The following is a 16,918-nucleotide window of genomic DNA, read 5'->3' as shown; positions in this document are numbered from 1 at the left end:
CATTTGTCCTCCATGCCCCACCACATTGCATTGATTCCATATGAGCCAAGCTTGAACAAGGAAGAGCTCCATCTCAAGTGTTGATAATCTGTCCATCAAAGCTTTAAATAGCTGCAAAAAATAAAAATGGTTAGTCTGAAATTTTTGTAGCACGTGGAGACTCCTTGCCCAAACATCTTGGGCTGCACCACAACCCCATATGGCATGTAAAACATCCTCGGGTACACTCTTACAACAGTGGAACAAAGAATTTGAAATAATTTTGCGCTTTGCAAGATTCACCCGAGTTGGAAGGATGTCATGACAAGCTCTCTAGCCAAAGATTTTTATTTTCCCTGGAAGCTTTAACTTTCACAAAGCTCCCCACACATGCTGCCAACCACTTCTATTTGATGCTTTAGCCAGAGACTCGGACCTCAACACCTTGGGCCCCCTCCCAATTTTTAAAGAAGGTTACAACTCTATTAACGATAATAAATTTTATAAAACAATGAATTAAATTAATTGGACATCCAAAAAACTATAATAAAAACATAATTATCTTAACAACCATCTCAAAAAAAAAAAAAAAAAACTCCTCCTTCAAAAAATGAAAAATAAACTTGAAGACAAAAAAAAAAAGTTTTTAATTATGCTTCTTCCTCCTTTCAAACAACAAAATAAATAAAAATCTGCTCCTTCCTGTTAAAAAATTTTCTGGCTTACTATTGGAGTTAATGGTGGAAGAAGGCTATGTTTTGCAAGAATCTCGGTACCAAGTAACAACATGTATTCTTCAACTTCCTTTTAAGACCACCCCAATAGATTGCACTACCAATAGATCTGCATTTGGGATTTTGGGTAGATAGGCTTCTGCTTCCTTTCTTTATGATTCTCATAAGTCAAAAGCTTTGTAATTTTTTTTTTTTTGGAAACCGAAAGCTGTGTAATTTACTCTAACCCCGAGAGAGTGAGTAGATGTGTACGAGTTAAAAACCACACACTCCTTACACAAAGTTTAGTGGTATCACATCATAACAATAGTAGCATCTTTTCTACTTCCCAAGTAGCGTGTATTGTGCACTCTTCAATTTTTTATTTTCCCTTTATCACTCTTTTTATATTTTCTATTTGTTATTAAATTGATAAAATATAATTCGATAAAACATATAAATGTAATAAATTATTATTAAACTGATAAAATATATGATACATCATATGAAGAAAATAACGTAATGTTTGATGGGTTTATTTTATAATTTCAATTTTTTATCCATCTAAGAATTGTTTGTTTAATTTTTAATAAATCTTCAACTTGTTTGTAATTCTTTATGTTGATCATTATACTTAATAGGTTTTAATTGATTTGAATATCTAGGTTTATAAGTGATTCATTCTTTAAAAAAAAATGATGATAAGTAAGAAAAATCGATATTTTTTTGTCCTAATGTTAAAACTTCAACTTCCCATTAATATTCTTCAAATAATACACCAAAAGTTATAAAGTACAAAATTTGTGTACTGAATTGCACTATTATACATAATATGAATGTAGCATATACAAAGGAAAATTTTTTAGTCATCTCATTTATTATTCAGCCCCCTTCTCAAAGACAAATTTCTAGCTCTGCCATTGAGGGTGTGATTCTAGAATACCTCTAAATTAAGGCTTTTATACTCTTACATTGGTTTTTTCACATCTTTTATTTCACACCAACTTTCATATGTTAAAATATGGATATTTTTTACAGGATATTTTTTTTTGTGAAACCAATTGCTAAAAACGATAAAGTTTGGTTCTAAATATGTTTAGAGTTTTTTTTTTTTTTTTTTCAATTTATTAAGTGTCAAATTATAAACTTTCTAAAAAAATTAGTGTCAAATTATAAAGACTCCATGTATATTGTTCAAACAAGTTACATTACTTGTTTAAAAATTTATGTGACTAAAATTATATATAGATAGTTTCTTTAATTACTATATACATAGTAGACATGTTGGAGTAAGATAAGTTTAAACATGTTTATAGTCAAACATTTTATTTTTAACATAAACATGTCAGCGTACATTATAAATATAAATATTAATGTAAAAGAGTAGAATGTAACATTGTAACCTAGCTTGAAACAATATTTTTCCTAATAAATCAATACCACGTCTTTGATAGACTTTGATTGATGTCTATAGTAAGAATGCCATCATATATATATTAAAAAAAAATGTCTATAGTAGGAAAGGGGAAGAAAGGGGACGGTACACGTGTGAATTCCCATTAAACAAAAAAAAAGGGTTGGAAAGGGGAATTTGCCATGTTCTTTTTGTAAGTGTAGTATACACGTGTGAATCAGGGGATGATTGTCGACCACTAGTTTTTGGGGGCTGGATATCTTCTTTCTTACAAAATCATGAAATCTCTCTTATTCATAGAAAAGAGAAAAAGAGTCCTTTTGATTTGATGCACTTTACTCTTTTTGTCTGAATCTTAATTGTCTCAATTCACACAACCTCATCTCATCTCATTCTCATCGTCGTTAGCTTCTCTTCGATCTTCTTTTTGTCTTCTTCAATCTTGGATCTTGGATCTTACTTAATTATTGTACTTCCACTCAAGTCTCAACTCTGTCACAAAGCTGATTGCTTGGAATCGAAGAAAGAGAACATGAACAATGGCAGAAATTGCAGTCTCAGGAGCAATAACTGCAGTTACCACAGTGCTACCGTTTCTCCAGAAAATATGTTCCGTCGGCGACCGTCGTAACATTGAAGAAGTAAGAGAATGGTTGAATACTATGATAGCTTACCTGAAGGACACGGAAGGAAGAGAAGATACAGCAGGTTTGAAGGATCGAGTTCAACGAGTGCAAGATTTAGCATATGAGACTCAAGATGCAATTGAAGAGTTCATGTATGAAGTTCCTGAACACTTCCATCATCATTGGATCACGATAGCTCTTCATGATATTGCTCACTTTTTTAAGGACTTTCTTCCATTGTGTCGATTCTCCTCCCGCATGGCAGATATCAAGAAAGAAGTCGACGACATCGGAGACTTTGATACAATTCGCTTTTGTCCCTCTCAAGTTGCATCAAGTTCAACTACAGCTAAAGAGGTATCAGGGACATATAATTCATTTTCCAGGAATGACCATCATGTTCTTGTGGGCATTACGAAGCGTGTAGATGTACTTCTTGATCGTGTTTCAATGGGAGATCAGCCAAGGTATCTTAGGGATATAGTAATTCCAGTAATCGGAGACCCGGGTTCAGGTAAATCCACTGTTATCCATGAAGTCTTTGAAATGGTCAAAAATAGTTTTGAATGCAAGGCTTGGGTTTCTGTCACTCCCTTTTGTAAGGACTTTTTAGAGAAACTTTGTCAGGAACTGGAATTACCTTTCGACCCTGGAAGACACAACAAAAGGAGTTTGCAGTTTCATTTACAACAAAAAACATACATCCTTGTTTTTGATGGTATTTGGTTTGAAAATCAATGGAAGTGCATTGAAAAGTTACTTTCTTGTACTAAAAAACAGGGTAGTAAAATAATCATCTCCACTCGTAATCGCAATTTAGCTTCTATTTGTACAAGCTCTCATGATTATATCTATGATCTCAACCTTACTCCATTAACATCAGAAGAGGCTTTGGAGCTCTTTTGTAAGAAGGTCTTTAAAGGTGATAAATGCCCGGATCATTTCTTTCATTTGGTTGATTGGTGTAAGAAAATTATGATAAGATGTGAAGAATCACCTCATGCAATTGTTGCAGTTAGCAATTTCTTGTCAAATAAGCCACTTAATGGGACGGAGTTTAAGAATGTACTTGGTAGCCTTGAATTTGAGCCAGGACATCCTGTCTCTCTTTCCTGCTATAGAATTTTCTCGCGTAGTTATTACCATCTATTGCCCAACCTCAGGTCTTGTTTCTTGTACTTTTGCAATTTTCCTGAGGGTCACCTTGTTACACGTGGAAGACTAATCCGCCAATGGATAGGTTGTGGGTTCATTGAGAAAAGAGAATGTACAACTCTGGAGCAGGTGGCATATGAGTACTTAGATGAGCTAGTTCAAATGAGCATGGTTCGTGTGACCGGTCGAGATTCTGGCGGACGAATAAGGAGTTGTCAAGTTTCTAATCTTGCAAGAGGGTTCATCCTTTCCATGTCTGACAAGCGGAACTTTAATGTTCTTAGAAGTTCAAGTGCCAGTTTGGGAGGTGAGAAAACCCGTGGCTTATCTCTTCACAATTGCCCCCTCTCCATGCTACAAGGGACAGACCTCTCTTATGTTCGTACCTTTTCTATGTTTGGGGGAGACAAGTTTTCAGAATCAATGGCCAATGAACTTTTCAAAAACTTCAAGTTGATGAAAAATCTAAACCTGGAAAATGCAGCCTTGCAACATTTTCCAAAAGAAGTTGTCAACCTCACCCTCCTAAGGTACTTAAGTTTGAGGAGTACAAAAATAGATTCAGTTCCAAAATCTATTAAGAAGCTTCAGAACCTAGAGTTTTTGGGCCTTAGAAATACTCTTATCACCAAGTTGCCCAAGGAGATCTTTGGACTTCCTAAGTTGCTCTGTTTGTTTGTTGGTTGCCCAAATGCTGTTGTAGGAGCACAAGTGTATCCAGGAATTGAGTGTTCCACTTCGTTACAGAAGCTGTCACTTATCAAGGCAAACTATAAGGAAAAAAGCATTGTTAAAGAGTTGGGGAACTTCACTGATCTGAGGAAACTAGGGATCACAGAACTCAAGGAAATAGAAGGAAAAGATTTGTGTGCATCCATTGAGAAGATGAAGCATCTTTATTCTTTGTCTGTGAGCTCAGCTAGCAAAGAGGTGTATCTTGATTTGAAAGACATGAAAGAGTCTCCTCGACTGCTTCAAAAACTATCTCTTGGAGGGAGGTTGAAGGAAATTCCAGCATGGGTTGGTGAACTCTATAATTTGTATAAAATTGAGCTCAAATGGTCAAAACTGCAAAACAGCCCACTTGAGGCCCTTCATGCTTTGCCTTCTCTAAAGGAGCTACATCTGTATGCTGCTTACACTGGTGTATTTCTGGAATTTATTGCTCAACCATTTCTAGAATTGAGGATACTAGAAGTTGAACAATGCAATCAGTTAAATCAGGTAGTGATTCTAGAACAAGCACTGCCTAAACTTCAGAAGCTGATTATAATAAATTGTGACCGCCTAGCCATGGTGCACATAACAATGAATATGCTAAGCCAGCTGGAGGAAGTGCGTGTACACAGGACTGTGTTAGACTAATAGAAGAATGAGAAACATTGTGGCTGAAGCACCTCTTTGGTAAGCTTTCAATGAACAAAAATATTATTGTTATTTTTTCCTATACCATTCTGCCATGATTGCACATTTTAAAAATTTTTTTAATATAAATACACACACACACCCACACCCACCCACCCACACACACACACATATATAGTGGAGTTAGCCGACACTCAAACAAGATGGTTGGATGAAATTTGTCAAATATATTTGTGATTCTGTAGCCTACAATTATATGTCATATTAAAAGCAAAGATCAAGATCCAGTCACACTAGCAAAAAATGACACTCTTGTAATAGAGTGAGGGATAATGGTGAATGGTCTTTCTTATCACAATCTCCTCTACACAACTCTATTTAACTTTAGCTGTCATCTAAGCCCATATCTTTAGTGTTAGTGTGAAAGCGTCAGCAGTCCTTGATTTGAGGACAATGATTACATTCTAGTAGTGATAGATATGTAATGGTGGTTGCATAATGCTATGGTGGCACTACCAATAGTTACTAGTCCTGAAGGTTACGGTCCAATATTTCTTGTACTATGGATACTGTACAAGGCAAGTACTGCAAAAATATATTGAAGATTGGAAGCACATTGCATGCAATCTTCTGGATTAAAGTTTTAAAATGTTCATGAGAACTGCTCCATAATTACAGAGCAAGCATGATTTGTCATCTATCTCGAATCTTGAGTTTACATAGCTCAACTAGGGAGCACATTCCATTCAATCTTCTAGATCAGCCTTTTCAAATGTCCATGAATCTAACTGCTCCATAATTTCTTCTATTCAAAATTGGATAAGAGTTCAGTATATCTAGGATGGTGTTGTTGGTTGAATCAGTAAGCCAATTTAGCAGTGAGACTCCGCAGATGTGTGTAGGGTCCAAATTACCTAATCTGGTTGCTGATCTTTTGACAAGTGGATTTTAGGATATTTGATGCTTTAATCCTCTTAAAAATCAGCCCTAATAAGTTCTTTTTTCCACTGGATTGGAATTGTAGTGATTAAGTCCAAGACCCTGTTGATCTGGACAGGATTGGGGAATGCTTTGCTTGTAGATAGAGATTGGGAAGGATTGGTATTGATGGGTTTTCCCACACCTTACAGCCACGGTGTAGGTCTTTACCTCTTGGAATTGATTTCCACTGCCATGAGCTCTTGGAGGCTACTTTAGTTGTTCTGAAGGATTTGCCTCTCAAGTATTTACATTAGAGCATTTTCACCCATGGTTTTTCTTCCCCATTTATCTTCCATACGGCAAAACCCCAAGTCTCCCACTTCTTTAGATTTACACAAGGAAATCCCAAGGTTTGAGGTATAAAGGCCTACCCCACCAAAAATATCAAAGCAACCCATTCATTTTAGAGCAAACAGATTCTTGAAACTTGAGAGAAGGCATAATATAAATTGGTGAGGCTACTACCATTGGCCTTGTTAAACAATCCCTTGATATTTGGGATAGCACTTGTCCTTCGATCTCTAGATTTGACACTTATCTTTTCCTTAACTTCATTGAGAGTGTGGCTGCTTGACTTGTTGTGACATAAGGGAAGGCCAACGTATTTTGAGTGGAAAGGTGCTTTTCTGGCGTTAAAGATAGGAGCAAATCTCTGTGGCTTTTGAGGAATTTACTTTTTTGATAAAAATCACATTCGATTTCTTCGCATTAACAGAATGACTCGACCATAATTGAAATTTCTCTATGCAGTATTTGATAGCTATAGCTTGGTTTCTTTCAGCCTTAGCAAAGATTAGAAGATTTTCAGGAAATTTTAATGATTTACACTATTGCAGGGCCCATCCTAGGGGGAAGGGGGGGTGAGGACTAACATTAAAAGCTGGGGAATAGGGAACTAGGGTTTTATCATTTCAATTGACTAGAAAGAGAGAGATAATGAGAGCTAGAGGCAGCCAACCAATGACCAGGCTTGATTCTCAATCGGGTATTCACTTTGTCTATATCTCTGTGCTCCCTATCTTGGGAGCCAATAATTTTGGGGAGGATCATAATGGGATTTAAATGTGGTAAAATTGGCAGACAGTAACTCTCAAATGCATGTATTGAACAGCAGAAGTTGACATCTTGATTACAGGAAGAAATCTTTTTTAGAACCTAACTTCCAAATTTATTATGGATTAGAATAGTAACTAGGTAAGGCTGCGTACAATGACCTCTCCTAGACCCCACACAAGTGGGAGCTTTGTACATTGGGTATGGCATTTTAAAATTTGGGCCTTGGTGCAATGGCAAGGGAATTCCACCAAACATCACAGGTCACTGGTTCAAATTTGGGAATTAGCCTCTCCAAAATATATGTGGGTATGATTGCCTAGCATGACCTCTCCTAGACCCTGCAAAAGTAGAAGTTTTGTGCACTTGGTACGACTTTTTAAGATAATAATTTTGTACATTTGGATTTGTTATAAACTAAAAGGGATATAAAGGGCTGCCCAAAGTAGGCATGTCTCTCTGTGTAACTCCCTGGAGTAAGTCCTAGGCATTACTCAAAGGAGTAATGCCTTGGGCTGTTACTCTATGCCTCTTTGCTCACTATTAATGAGATGGAGGCTATAGAAACCCCATGAGAGGTGTCCCAGATCACAATTACAAAATCAGCATATCTCAGTGCGTTAGTGTTGGCGAGGCTCTTAGGCTGATAGTCTAGTTTGTTTCACTCTAGTAGTGTAAAACACCATTGGTAAACCGATTTGTCGTGTATCACTCAAGCTGGAACGAGACACAAGTTTGAGTTTCTGGTCTATGCGGAGGCTAGGACAACATAGAACAACTTCAAAGCTCTTATGAGACCACTGGTTTAAGTCAAGAGAGGTATGTTGAAAAATCAGAAATAAAAATCCTGCTGTTTAGTCTATGTTTCTTTCAGGATTATGTTTCTTTAAGGATTAGAGCTTGCATAACTCAGCATTTGTACCGAATGAAAGAACGAAATTTGTAGTGTAGAAAGTTAACCCAAAGAACTTAATTTCAGTGAAATCTCACTAGGTTTTCCTAACTAGGACTGACTTGCAGCAGAATACAGCGTGACAACACTGACTTGGATTCTCTATAACTTGACTTAGGAGTCAAATATTGACACTGAATTTGTGGTATAGTTGGTCAATATATTGAAGCTTAAATCTGGAAAATTTTGGAATTTTTAGAATTCTTTTGGTATGTAAAATTTGGGGTGGAAATGGGCTGATATGCTGTGATAGTCAATTAGAATACATGACCTTTGGACACTTTCTCAGTTGGTGAGAATTGCCTTGTCAGTATAGTGCATATGAGGTTTAGAAAAGTAAATAAACTTGTAGAACAATGTGTTTGAACTTGGGGCAGTGGATTGGAACAAATAATTAGAGTTTAAGTTATTATGTTAGATTTGAGTTCAATATATGTTAATTGATAAATAGGAGCATATAAGCGTTTCTTCAAGCTCTTTAGACAAGGAAGTAAGGTCATTCTAGTGGTTACCATTAGTTAATGCTGTATCTTAAGCTTTCGAGGTAAGTAACATATATTAAATGCTCTGAAATTTTTTGTTGTTGCTGTAAGTCTTCTACTTCTCAACTTTCCTTTGAAAAAACTACAATTTAGTATTTTGAGCTAATGAGTTTGTCAATTTACTTTAAGCAAATGTACTTCAATACAAATCATTATTTGTGCACTACTGTTCTAAAATGATATCTGGTCATACTTTCGGGCCCAAACACTTTGTTTTCTAGATTTCATTTGCTAAAAAATTTCCTCAATGACATAAGTAATATAGTTTTTGGACAGATTATTATGTTAGAAATTCCCCTATAATTGTTTTTATTTCCAATATTTTAACTTGAACTACAATGCTATGCGAATATTTTCGAAATCTTCACCGGTTTCGATTATGTATTCTACCAATATGATTTAGGGTTTATGTAAGAAACAGTTATTCATATTTGAATTTTGAAACTTGGTTGACTGTGTAATCTAGTCTTGCCCATAGATAAATAACATATGGTGATCTATCAGTCATTGTTTTCATCTGACCTTACCCATAGGGTATAATATATACGTATCTGTTCATTACCAATACCATCTGGCCTTGCCAAGAGGGGTTAAACATGTTGGAATTGTCCATCACTGGATTGTTTGTGTGATTTGCGTGCCACATGTCTAACCAAGTGATGCAGGATCTTTAGCAATTCAGCACTAAGTTAGATCTTGAAGGATTTTTGAATAAGGATTGATGTTTAAGGTTTTAGGCAAGAAAAGATATAATCTTGAATATGTTGATAGCTATTTGGTGTTAAAACAATGAATAACTAAAATAAAGAAAGGTAAATGCTAGGCAATCACACCTAGGCTTTTCTTAACAATCACATTTAGGTAGGAGTAGGAAAAGGCAATCACACCCTCTGAGTTTGAACTAAGCTGCTGGAACTTGATTAAGATCTATATCTCTGTGAATATTATTTACTTCAATAAAGCCTTTATATAAGTTGTTAAATTCTTTCCTAGAAGGACAAAAAAAAATTAAATAACCTATTCCTAGAATGATTAGGATTACTAATAAACAACAAAAAGAACTTCTAAAATCAGCCCAAATAAGTTCTTTATTCCATTGGGCTCGACTTGTAGTGATGAAGTACAAGACCCAGTTTATCTGGACAGTATTGGGGGTTACTTTGGTTGTAGTTTGAGATTAGGATGGGCTGGCATCCATGGGTATTCTCACACCTTAAAGCTAATCCCATCATCAATTTTCAACCAAGCTCCTTTTGGTAATAGGTGAGGTTTTTACCTCCCAGAATTGCTTTCCTCTGCCATGAGCTCTTAGAGGGTACTTTAGTTGTCCGGATGGATGTGCCTCTCAAGTATTTACATTTGAGCATTTTCACCCATGGTTTGTCTTCCCCTATTAGCCTATTATAGCTCACCTTTTCCAATAGTACTTTGTTTGTCTCTTCCATTTGGCAAAACCTTAGCTTCCCACTACTTTAGATTTACACAAGGAAATCCCAAGATTTGAGGTATACGGGCCTTTTTTCTCCTTCCCACCTCAACCAAAAATCCCAAAGCAACCCATTCATTTTAGAGGTAACAGATTTTTTGAAAATTAAGAGAAGACATAACATAAATTTGTGAGGCTCCTGCTCTTTGGGATAGCACATGTCCATTCGATCCCTGGATTAGACTCTAAATCTTTTCTACAACTTCATTGAGAGTCGGGCTCTTGAGTTGTTGTGACATATGAGAGGGCCGAGGTATTTTGAGTGGAAAGGTGCTTTCTGGAATTAAGATAGGAGCAAATCTGTGTGGCTTTTGAGGAATTGACATTTTTTCTAAAAATCACATTCGTTTGGCATTAACAGAATGACTCAATGATAATTGAAATCTCTCAATGGATTACTTGATAGCTATAGCATGGTTTCTTTCTGCCTTAGCAATGATTAGAAGATTGTCAGCGAATTTTAATGATTTGCACTGCTGGAAGGCCCATCCCAGGAAAAAAGAAATGGAACTAATTTCAAAAGCTAGGGTGTAGAAATTGAATAGAAAGAGAGAGACAATGGGGCTAGACACAGCCAACCGATGATCAAGCTTGATTCTCAGTCAAATATTCACTTTATCTGAATAACCTTTCAGAGCCAATAATGGGTTATAACCTCAAAATCTATTGGAAGTATGATTAAAAAATTTGGTGATAGTGGCTTAGGATTTAGATCGGTAAAATACTGGGCATCGATAACATGTTAGTCTTTTCGTGAAGCCATGTCAAACTTGTGAGATAAGCTTGATGAAAACAAACACGATTACTTTGTATGTTTTGAACGTCATATAAACAGCTTTAGTTTGGGCAGTATAGAGTCCTACACATGGTGGCATTGAATTGTCATATGTATTCATAAAGCTAGCTTGAATATGAATTTTATTTTGATTTGATCTGTTGGTATAGAATATTAGTTTTATACATTAGGATTTGCTAGAGAACCTTAATGAGCTGCCCAGTGATTAAATTCTCTTTTGATGACATCATTATGTGGTGCGAATAACTCTATTAGCATTATTCCTATGATGTTTAGGAGGGGAGAAAAAGAAGTTGGGGAGGATTATAATCGGATTTAATTGTGGTAAAATTGCCATCGAGTAACTCTTAAATCCCAGAACCATCGAGTAACTTTTAGAGTAGCGTCACCAATCCACCTGTCATGCCAAAAGCGGATACAAGTGCCTTCCCCCCACTACAAAAGACAAATGCTTAGAAAAGCTCTCCCAACCTTCATTAATGCTTCTCCATAGGCCGTGCCCATGGGACCTCCTGCAAACATTAGTCCTCCACCCCCCTTGACCCTCGAAATATTTTGAGGAGATAACACGACGCCATAGGTGGGTATCTTCATGGCCATATCTCCACAGTCACTTCCCTAATAAAGCCTGATTAAACGGCACCACCTTTCTTATCCCAAATCCACCCATCTCAATGGGTAAACATATCTTATCCCATGCCACCAATGGATATTTGAAACCCCCCTCAGTAGACCCCCAAAGGAAATTCTTCTGAATACTTTCCAATCTAGTTGCCACCAATAGGACTTTGTTTGTGTCTTCCATTTGGCAAAAGCTTAGCTTCCCACAACTTTAGATTTACACAAGGAAATCCCAAGATTTGGGATATACAGGCCTTTTGTCTCCTTCCCACCCCAACCAAAAATCCCAAAGCAACCCATTCATTTTAGAGGTAACAGATTTTTTGAAAATTAAGAGAAGACATAACATAAATCTGTGAGACTCCTGCTCTTTGGGATAGCACACGTCCCTTCGATCCCTGGATTTGACTCTAAATCTTTTCTACAACTTCATTGAGAGTCCGGCTCTTGAGTCATTGTGACATATGGGAAGGCCGAGGTATTTTGAGTGGAAAGGTGCTTTCTTGAATTAAGATAGGAGCAAATCTGTGTGGCTTTTGAGGAATTGACATTTTTTCTAAAAATCACATTCGTTTGGCATTAACAGAATGACTCAATAATAATTGAAATTTCTTAATGGATTACTTGATAGCTATAGCATGGTTTCTTTCTGCCTTAGCAATGATTAGAAGATTGTCAGAGAATTTTAATGATTCTCACTGCTGGAAGGCCCATCCCAGGAAAAAAAAGAAAAGAAAAGAAATAATTTTAAAAGATAGGATGTAGAAATTGAATAGAAAGAGAGAGACAATGGGGCTAGACACAGCCAACTGATGACCAAGCTTGATTCTCAGTCAAGTATTCACTTTATCTGAATAGCCTTTCAGAGCCAATAATGGGTTATAACCTCGAAATCTATTGGAAATATGATTAAAAATTTTAGTGATAGTGGCTTAGGATTTAGATTGGTAAAATACTGGGCATTGATAACATGTTAGTCTTTTCATGAAGCTGTGTCAAACTTGTGAGATAAGCTTGATGAAAACCAACATGATTACTTTGTATGTTTTGAACGTCATATAAACAGCTTTAGGTTGGGCAGTATAGAGTACTACACATGGTGGTGTTGAATTGTCATATGTATTCATAAAGCTAGCTTGAATATGAATTTTATTTTGATTTGATCTGTTGTTATAGAATGTTAGTTTTATACATTAGGATTTGCTAGAGAGCCTTAATGAGCTGCCCAGTGATTATATTCTCTTTTGATGACATCATTATGTGGTGCGAATAACTCTATTAGTATTATACCAATGATGTTTAGGAGGGCTGAAAAAGAAGTTGGGGAGGATTATAATTGGACTTAATTGTGGTAAAATTGGCATAGAGTAACTCTTAAACCCATGTATTTACACAGCTGAAGTTGACAATTTGAATCTAGGAAGAAATATTTTTCATAACCTAACCTCCAAATTCACTATATTTTATAATATTAGCTGTGTACATTAGGATTAAATCTGGTATCAATCAAAATTTGTACTGAATTTAAGAATTTTTTTTTAGTGTAGATCGCAAACCCATGAAGCTTAATTTCAGAGAAATCTCATAAGTTTTTGTTGTCATTTAGGGTCTCAGAGGCTTGCCTAATTAGGACTGAGTCATTGCAGAATACAGTCTAACAGCACTGACTTGGACTCTTTATATTGCTTTAGGAGTCGAACATTGACACCGAATTTGGGGTATAGTTAGTCAACATATAGAAGATTAAATCTGGAAAATTTTGGGATTTTTATAATTCTTTAGGTATGTTAAATTTGGGGTAGAAGTGGGCTGATACGCTGTGACAATCACTTTAGAATACATGACCTTTGGACTCTTTCACAGTTGGTGAGAATTCCCTTTTCACTATAGTGCATTCGAGGCTTAGAAAATAGATGCACATTTAGAACAATACATTTGGACTTCGCGAAAAAAATGATTAAAGTTTGGGTTATTATGTTAGATTTTGAGTTCAATATATGTTAATTGATAAATAGGAGCATTTAAGCTTTTATTCAAGCTCTTGAGACAAGGAAGTAAGGTCTTTCTAGTGGTTGCATCAGTCTGTATCATTGAAGGGTGCTGTGATATATAGTTTGTATCTTTGTGAAAAATCTTATACATCTCAATTTTATTTGAAAAGCATCAATTTAGTATTTTGGAGCTTATGAGTTTGTCAATTTATGTTCAAATGCATTTAAACAGAAATCGTTATTGTGAAATACTGTTTGGATATGATATTTGTTCAAGGCCAAACAGTTTGTTGTCTATACTTTTATTTTTTTGAGAAACAATTTGTAGTGTATACTTCATTTCTAAAAAATTTCCTTTATGACATAAGTAATATATTTTTTAGACATATTTATGATGTTTGAAATACCCATATAATTTGTTTTTCATTCCAATATTATGTGAAAATGTAAGAACTATGAAAACTTTAGACTTTGTTTTGAATATTTACTCTAGCAAACTGATTTATGGTTTTTCGTATTTGGATCAAAACTTGGTTAATTGTGGAGTCCAGCCCTGTCTATAGGGTAATAATATATGTCAATCTGTTAGTTACTAGTGTCATCTGAAATTACCCATAGGATATAATATAAACGTGTTTGTTCTATACCAGTACCATATGGCCCTGTCAAGAGGGATTAAACATGCTGGAATTATTCATGTATGTGTGATTTGTGCGGCAAATGTTTGACTATGATTGTGTGTGTGTGTGTGTATATATATATATATATATGGGTTGAGTTCAAGTTACACATAGTGTAACTCTAAGTTATGTTGCGCTGCTCAATATCTTTTTATTGGATGCAAATTTTAACAAATCCACCGTTGGTTTAAATGCTTTTCTTATACTCCACATGCTTGTAAAATTTTAAAATAATCTGAGATTAATAACCATGTCATTGATCAAAGTGTTTAAATTTTAAATTTTTGTATTTAAAATTGTGCATAAAAGTTGGGTTTCTAAATCGAATAATAAATAGTATCTGATTGACACAAAATTTGATATGTATGTCTACAACATAGAGAAAATGTAATCCAACTGTGAGATTTATGAATTATTCATCCAATGAACAGTTATTACGTGGTGCAATATAGCTTAGAGTTACACTTGGTGCAACTAGAACCCAACCTTACATCAATTTTGTTAGCATTAACTTATCTTACTCAATGTGTTCTAATATCTATTACGGAAAGAAGGAAAAAAAAAAAAAAAATAAAAACTTTACTGTTAGCTTGGTCTGTCATGTTGGGTATATATATATATCACTTTAGTTTTTCAATCTGACCTTGATATGTGAAAGATAATTATTCTGTTAGCATTAACTTATCTTACTCAATGTGTTCAAATATCTATCATGAAAAGAAGGGAAAAAAAAAAAAAAAAAAAAAACTCTACTGTTAGCTTGGTCTGTCATGTTGGGTCTTTATATATTTTGTTACTGAGTAGTTGAGCTCACCCCTTCCTATTTTTATATTTCAGATTGAGATTGAAAGCTCCGAGAGAAGAATTGATGTATATTCCTGGAGTTGCGGGGGCTGGATTATTAACCATTTATGTGATTCTTGGAATTTTTCATTGCATTTGCAAACCTTTTGTTAATAGAGATTTCTATTATGTTATTTTCTATGGATTTTCTAAGAGTGCTTGTATTTTCCCATATAAAAAAAAAAAAAAAAAAAAAAGAAAAAGAAAAAAAAAGAGTGCTTTTTATTTTAGAGATTTTATTGTGGATATATTTTGACCTTGATTCTTAACAAGGTTTAACTTTGCTTGATATATTTATGTGTTGGAATAATTTTTTACGTGTAGGTATTTATATGTTAGTTTTAGATCAAATACTTTGAAGTCCATAGAGATATGGATTTGGGTCATGATCCTACAGGTAGCATCAGAGCCTTGTCTTTATGTGTCACAAGTAGCTTCAGAGCCTTGTCTTTATAAGAGGCTTTCGGTTTACTAGATTTTCAATTTCCTTCCATTGTTCATCCATTCTACTATGGATTTTTAGTGTTCCGTGATAATGAAAGAAAGGTGTGATGGGTGGGGAGTGGCAATGTTGGTGTAATATGGATCGAATTTTTTGGTGGTGGAGAAAGATTGGGAAAGGTGAGGAAGAATGTGGACCCAAATCGTGGAGAAGGGATATGGGGTTTTCAAGGAGCAAAACCTCTATACTATAGCTTAGGGAACTTCTGCCTCTATGTTAGTGACTTTAGAAAATTTGCTATAAATTCATTTATTAATAACTCCTATTTTGTGTATTAATTAGATAAACCTCAAACTTAATTCATTTAAACATCATTTTGAAACAACAGACATGCAGTAATCAATTGGGCTGAGAAACCCTTGCCCAACATTAAAATTATTTGAACAAACCTAGTAAAATCCCATATCATCTCAACCTTTTACCCTCTCTCGATTCCGGTCGCCTGACTTTATTATTCTACAGAGAATGGCACAGAACCATTATCCTTCTACTGCCATGAGCGGGTGGTAGGTGCTGTTCTATGAAGCTGCCTAAGTCTTTCTTCTTCTTCTTCAAATTTATTTATTTATTTTTTAAATGCTAAGTGCAGCCTAAGTCAATTGGTCCGGAATATATTTACCCCTATATCCCAAGGAAAGAGAGGCACCAAGGTGGATACCCTACAATTAATGATTAGTCTCTACCTAAGTTATGCGTGTACTCCTTTCGGCTGAGCCATCCAAGAGCACTAATGTGCAATGAGCGTACAGCGCAAACAAAACCCTCTACCAACATATATTCCCCTCTCGAGGATACATTTTTTCTTGACTCTTCCGAAGGACCCAAAGCAGGACCTTCTCTGTAAGGAAAGAAGGATGGTAATGTTTATAGAAATGGGATAATTTGACAAAATATGGAAATCATTCATGAGATTTTTAGGACAAGCTCAATCGTATTATAGAGACAACTACGTTTTCAAGTAAGCTAGGGAGAGCACAGAATTGTCAGATTCTGAACATTCTAACCACTCAAGCTTTGCTCAGAAATCAACATAGTAATATGACATAGGAGTGAATGTTTTGATGACTCGTGAATCTACTGGTCTGAACAAAATTTCAAAAACTGGCAAAGCACTCAATTCAATTGGGTTTTGTGGGTTAGGCATACCTCAGCATTTCATGACTGTGACTATAATACTGAGCTGCTGCAATGGACAAACACACATCAATGATGTCTGCAT

General features: G+C 35.3%; 1 protein-coding gene across 1 annotated transcript; it reads left to right on the top strand.

The window, feature by feature from the left end:
- Positions 1-2,405: 2,405 nt before the first annotated feature.
- On the top strand, positions 2,406-15,488 carry LOC142614904 (disease resistance protein RPM1-like). Its single transcript, XM_075787542.1, has 2 exons — positions 2,406-5,291; positions 15,192-15,488. The coding sequence occupies exon 1, from the start codon at positions 2,646-2,648 to the stop codon at positions 5,250-5,252; it is 2,607 nt and encodes an 868-aa protein (XP_075643657.1). The 5' UTR covers positions 2,406-2,645; the 3' UTR covers positions 5,253-5,291; positions 15,192-15,488.
- The last annotated feature ends 1,430 nt before the right edge of the window (positions 15,489-16,918 follow it).

Source organism: Castanea sativa, chromosome 11 (genome assembly GCF_040712315.1).
Source record: "Castanea sativa cultivar Marrone di Chiusa Pesio chromosome 11, ASM4071231v1".
NCBI classification, from domain to species: Eukaryota; Viridiplantae; Streptophyta; class Magnoliopsida; order Fagales; family Fagaceae; genus Castanea; species Castanea sativa.
Note: the sequence above shows the minus strand (reverse complement) of the source record. Positions and strands in the feature narration are given on the sequence as shown.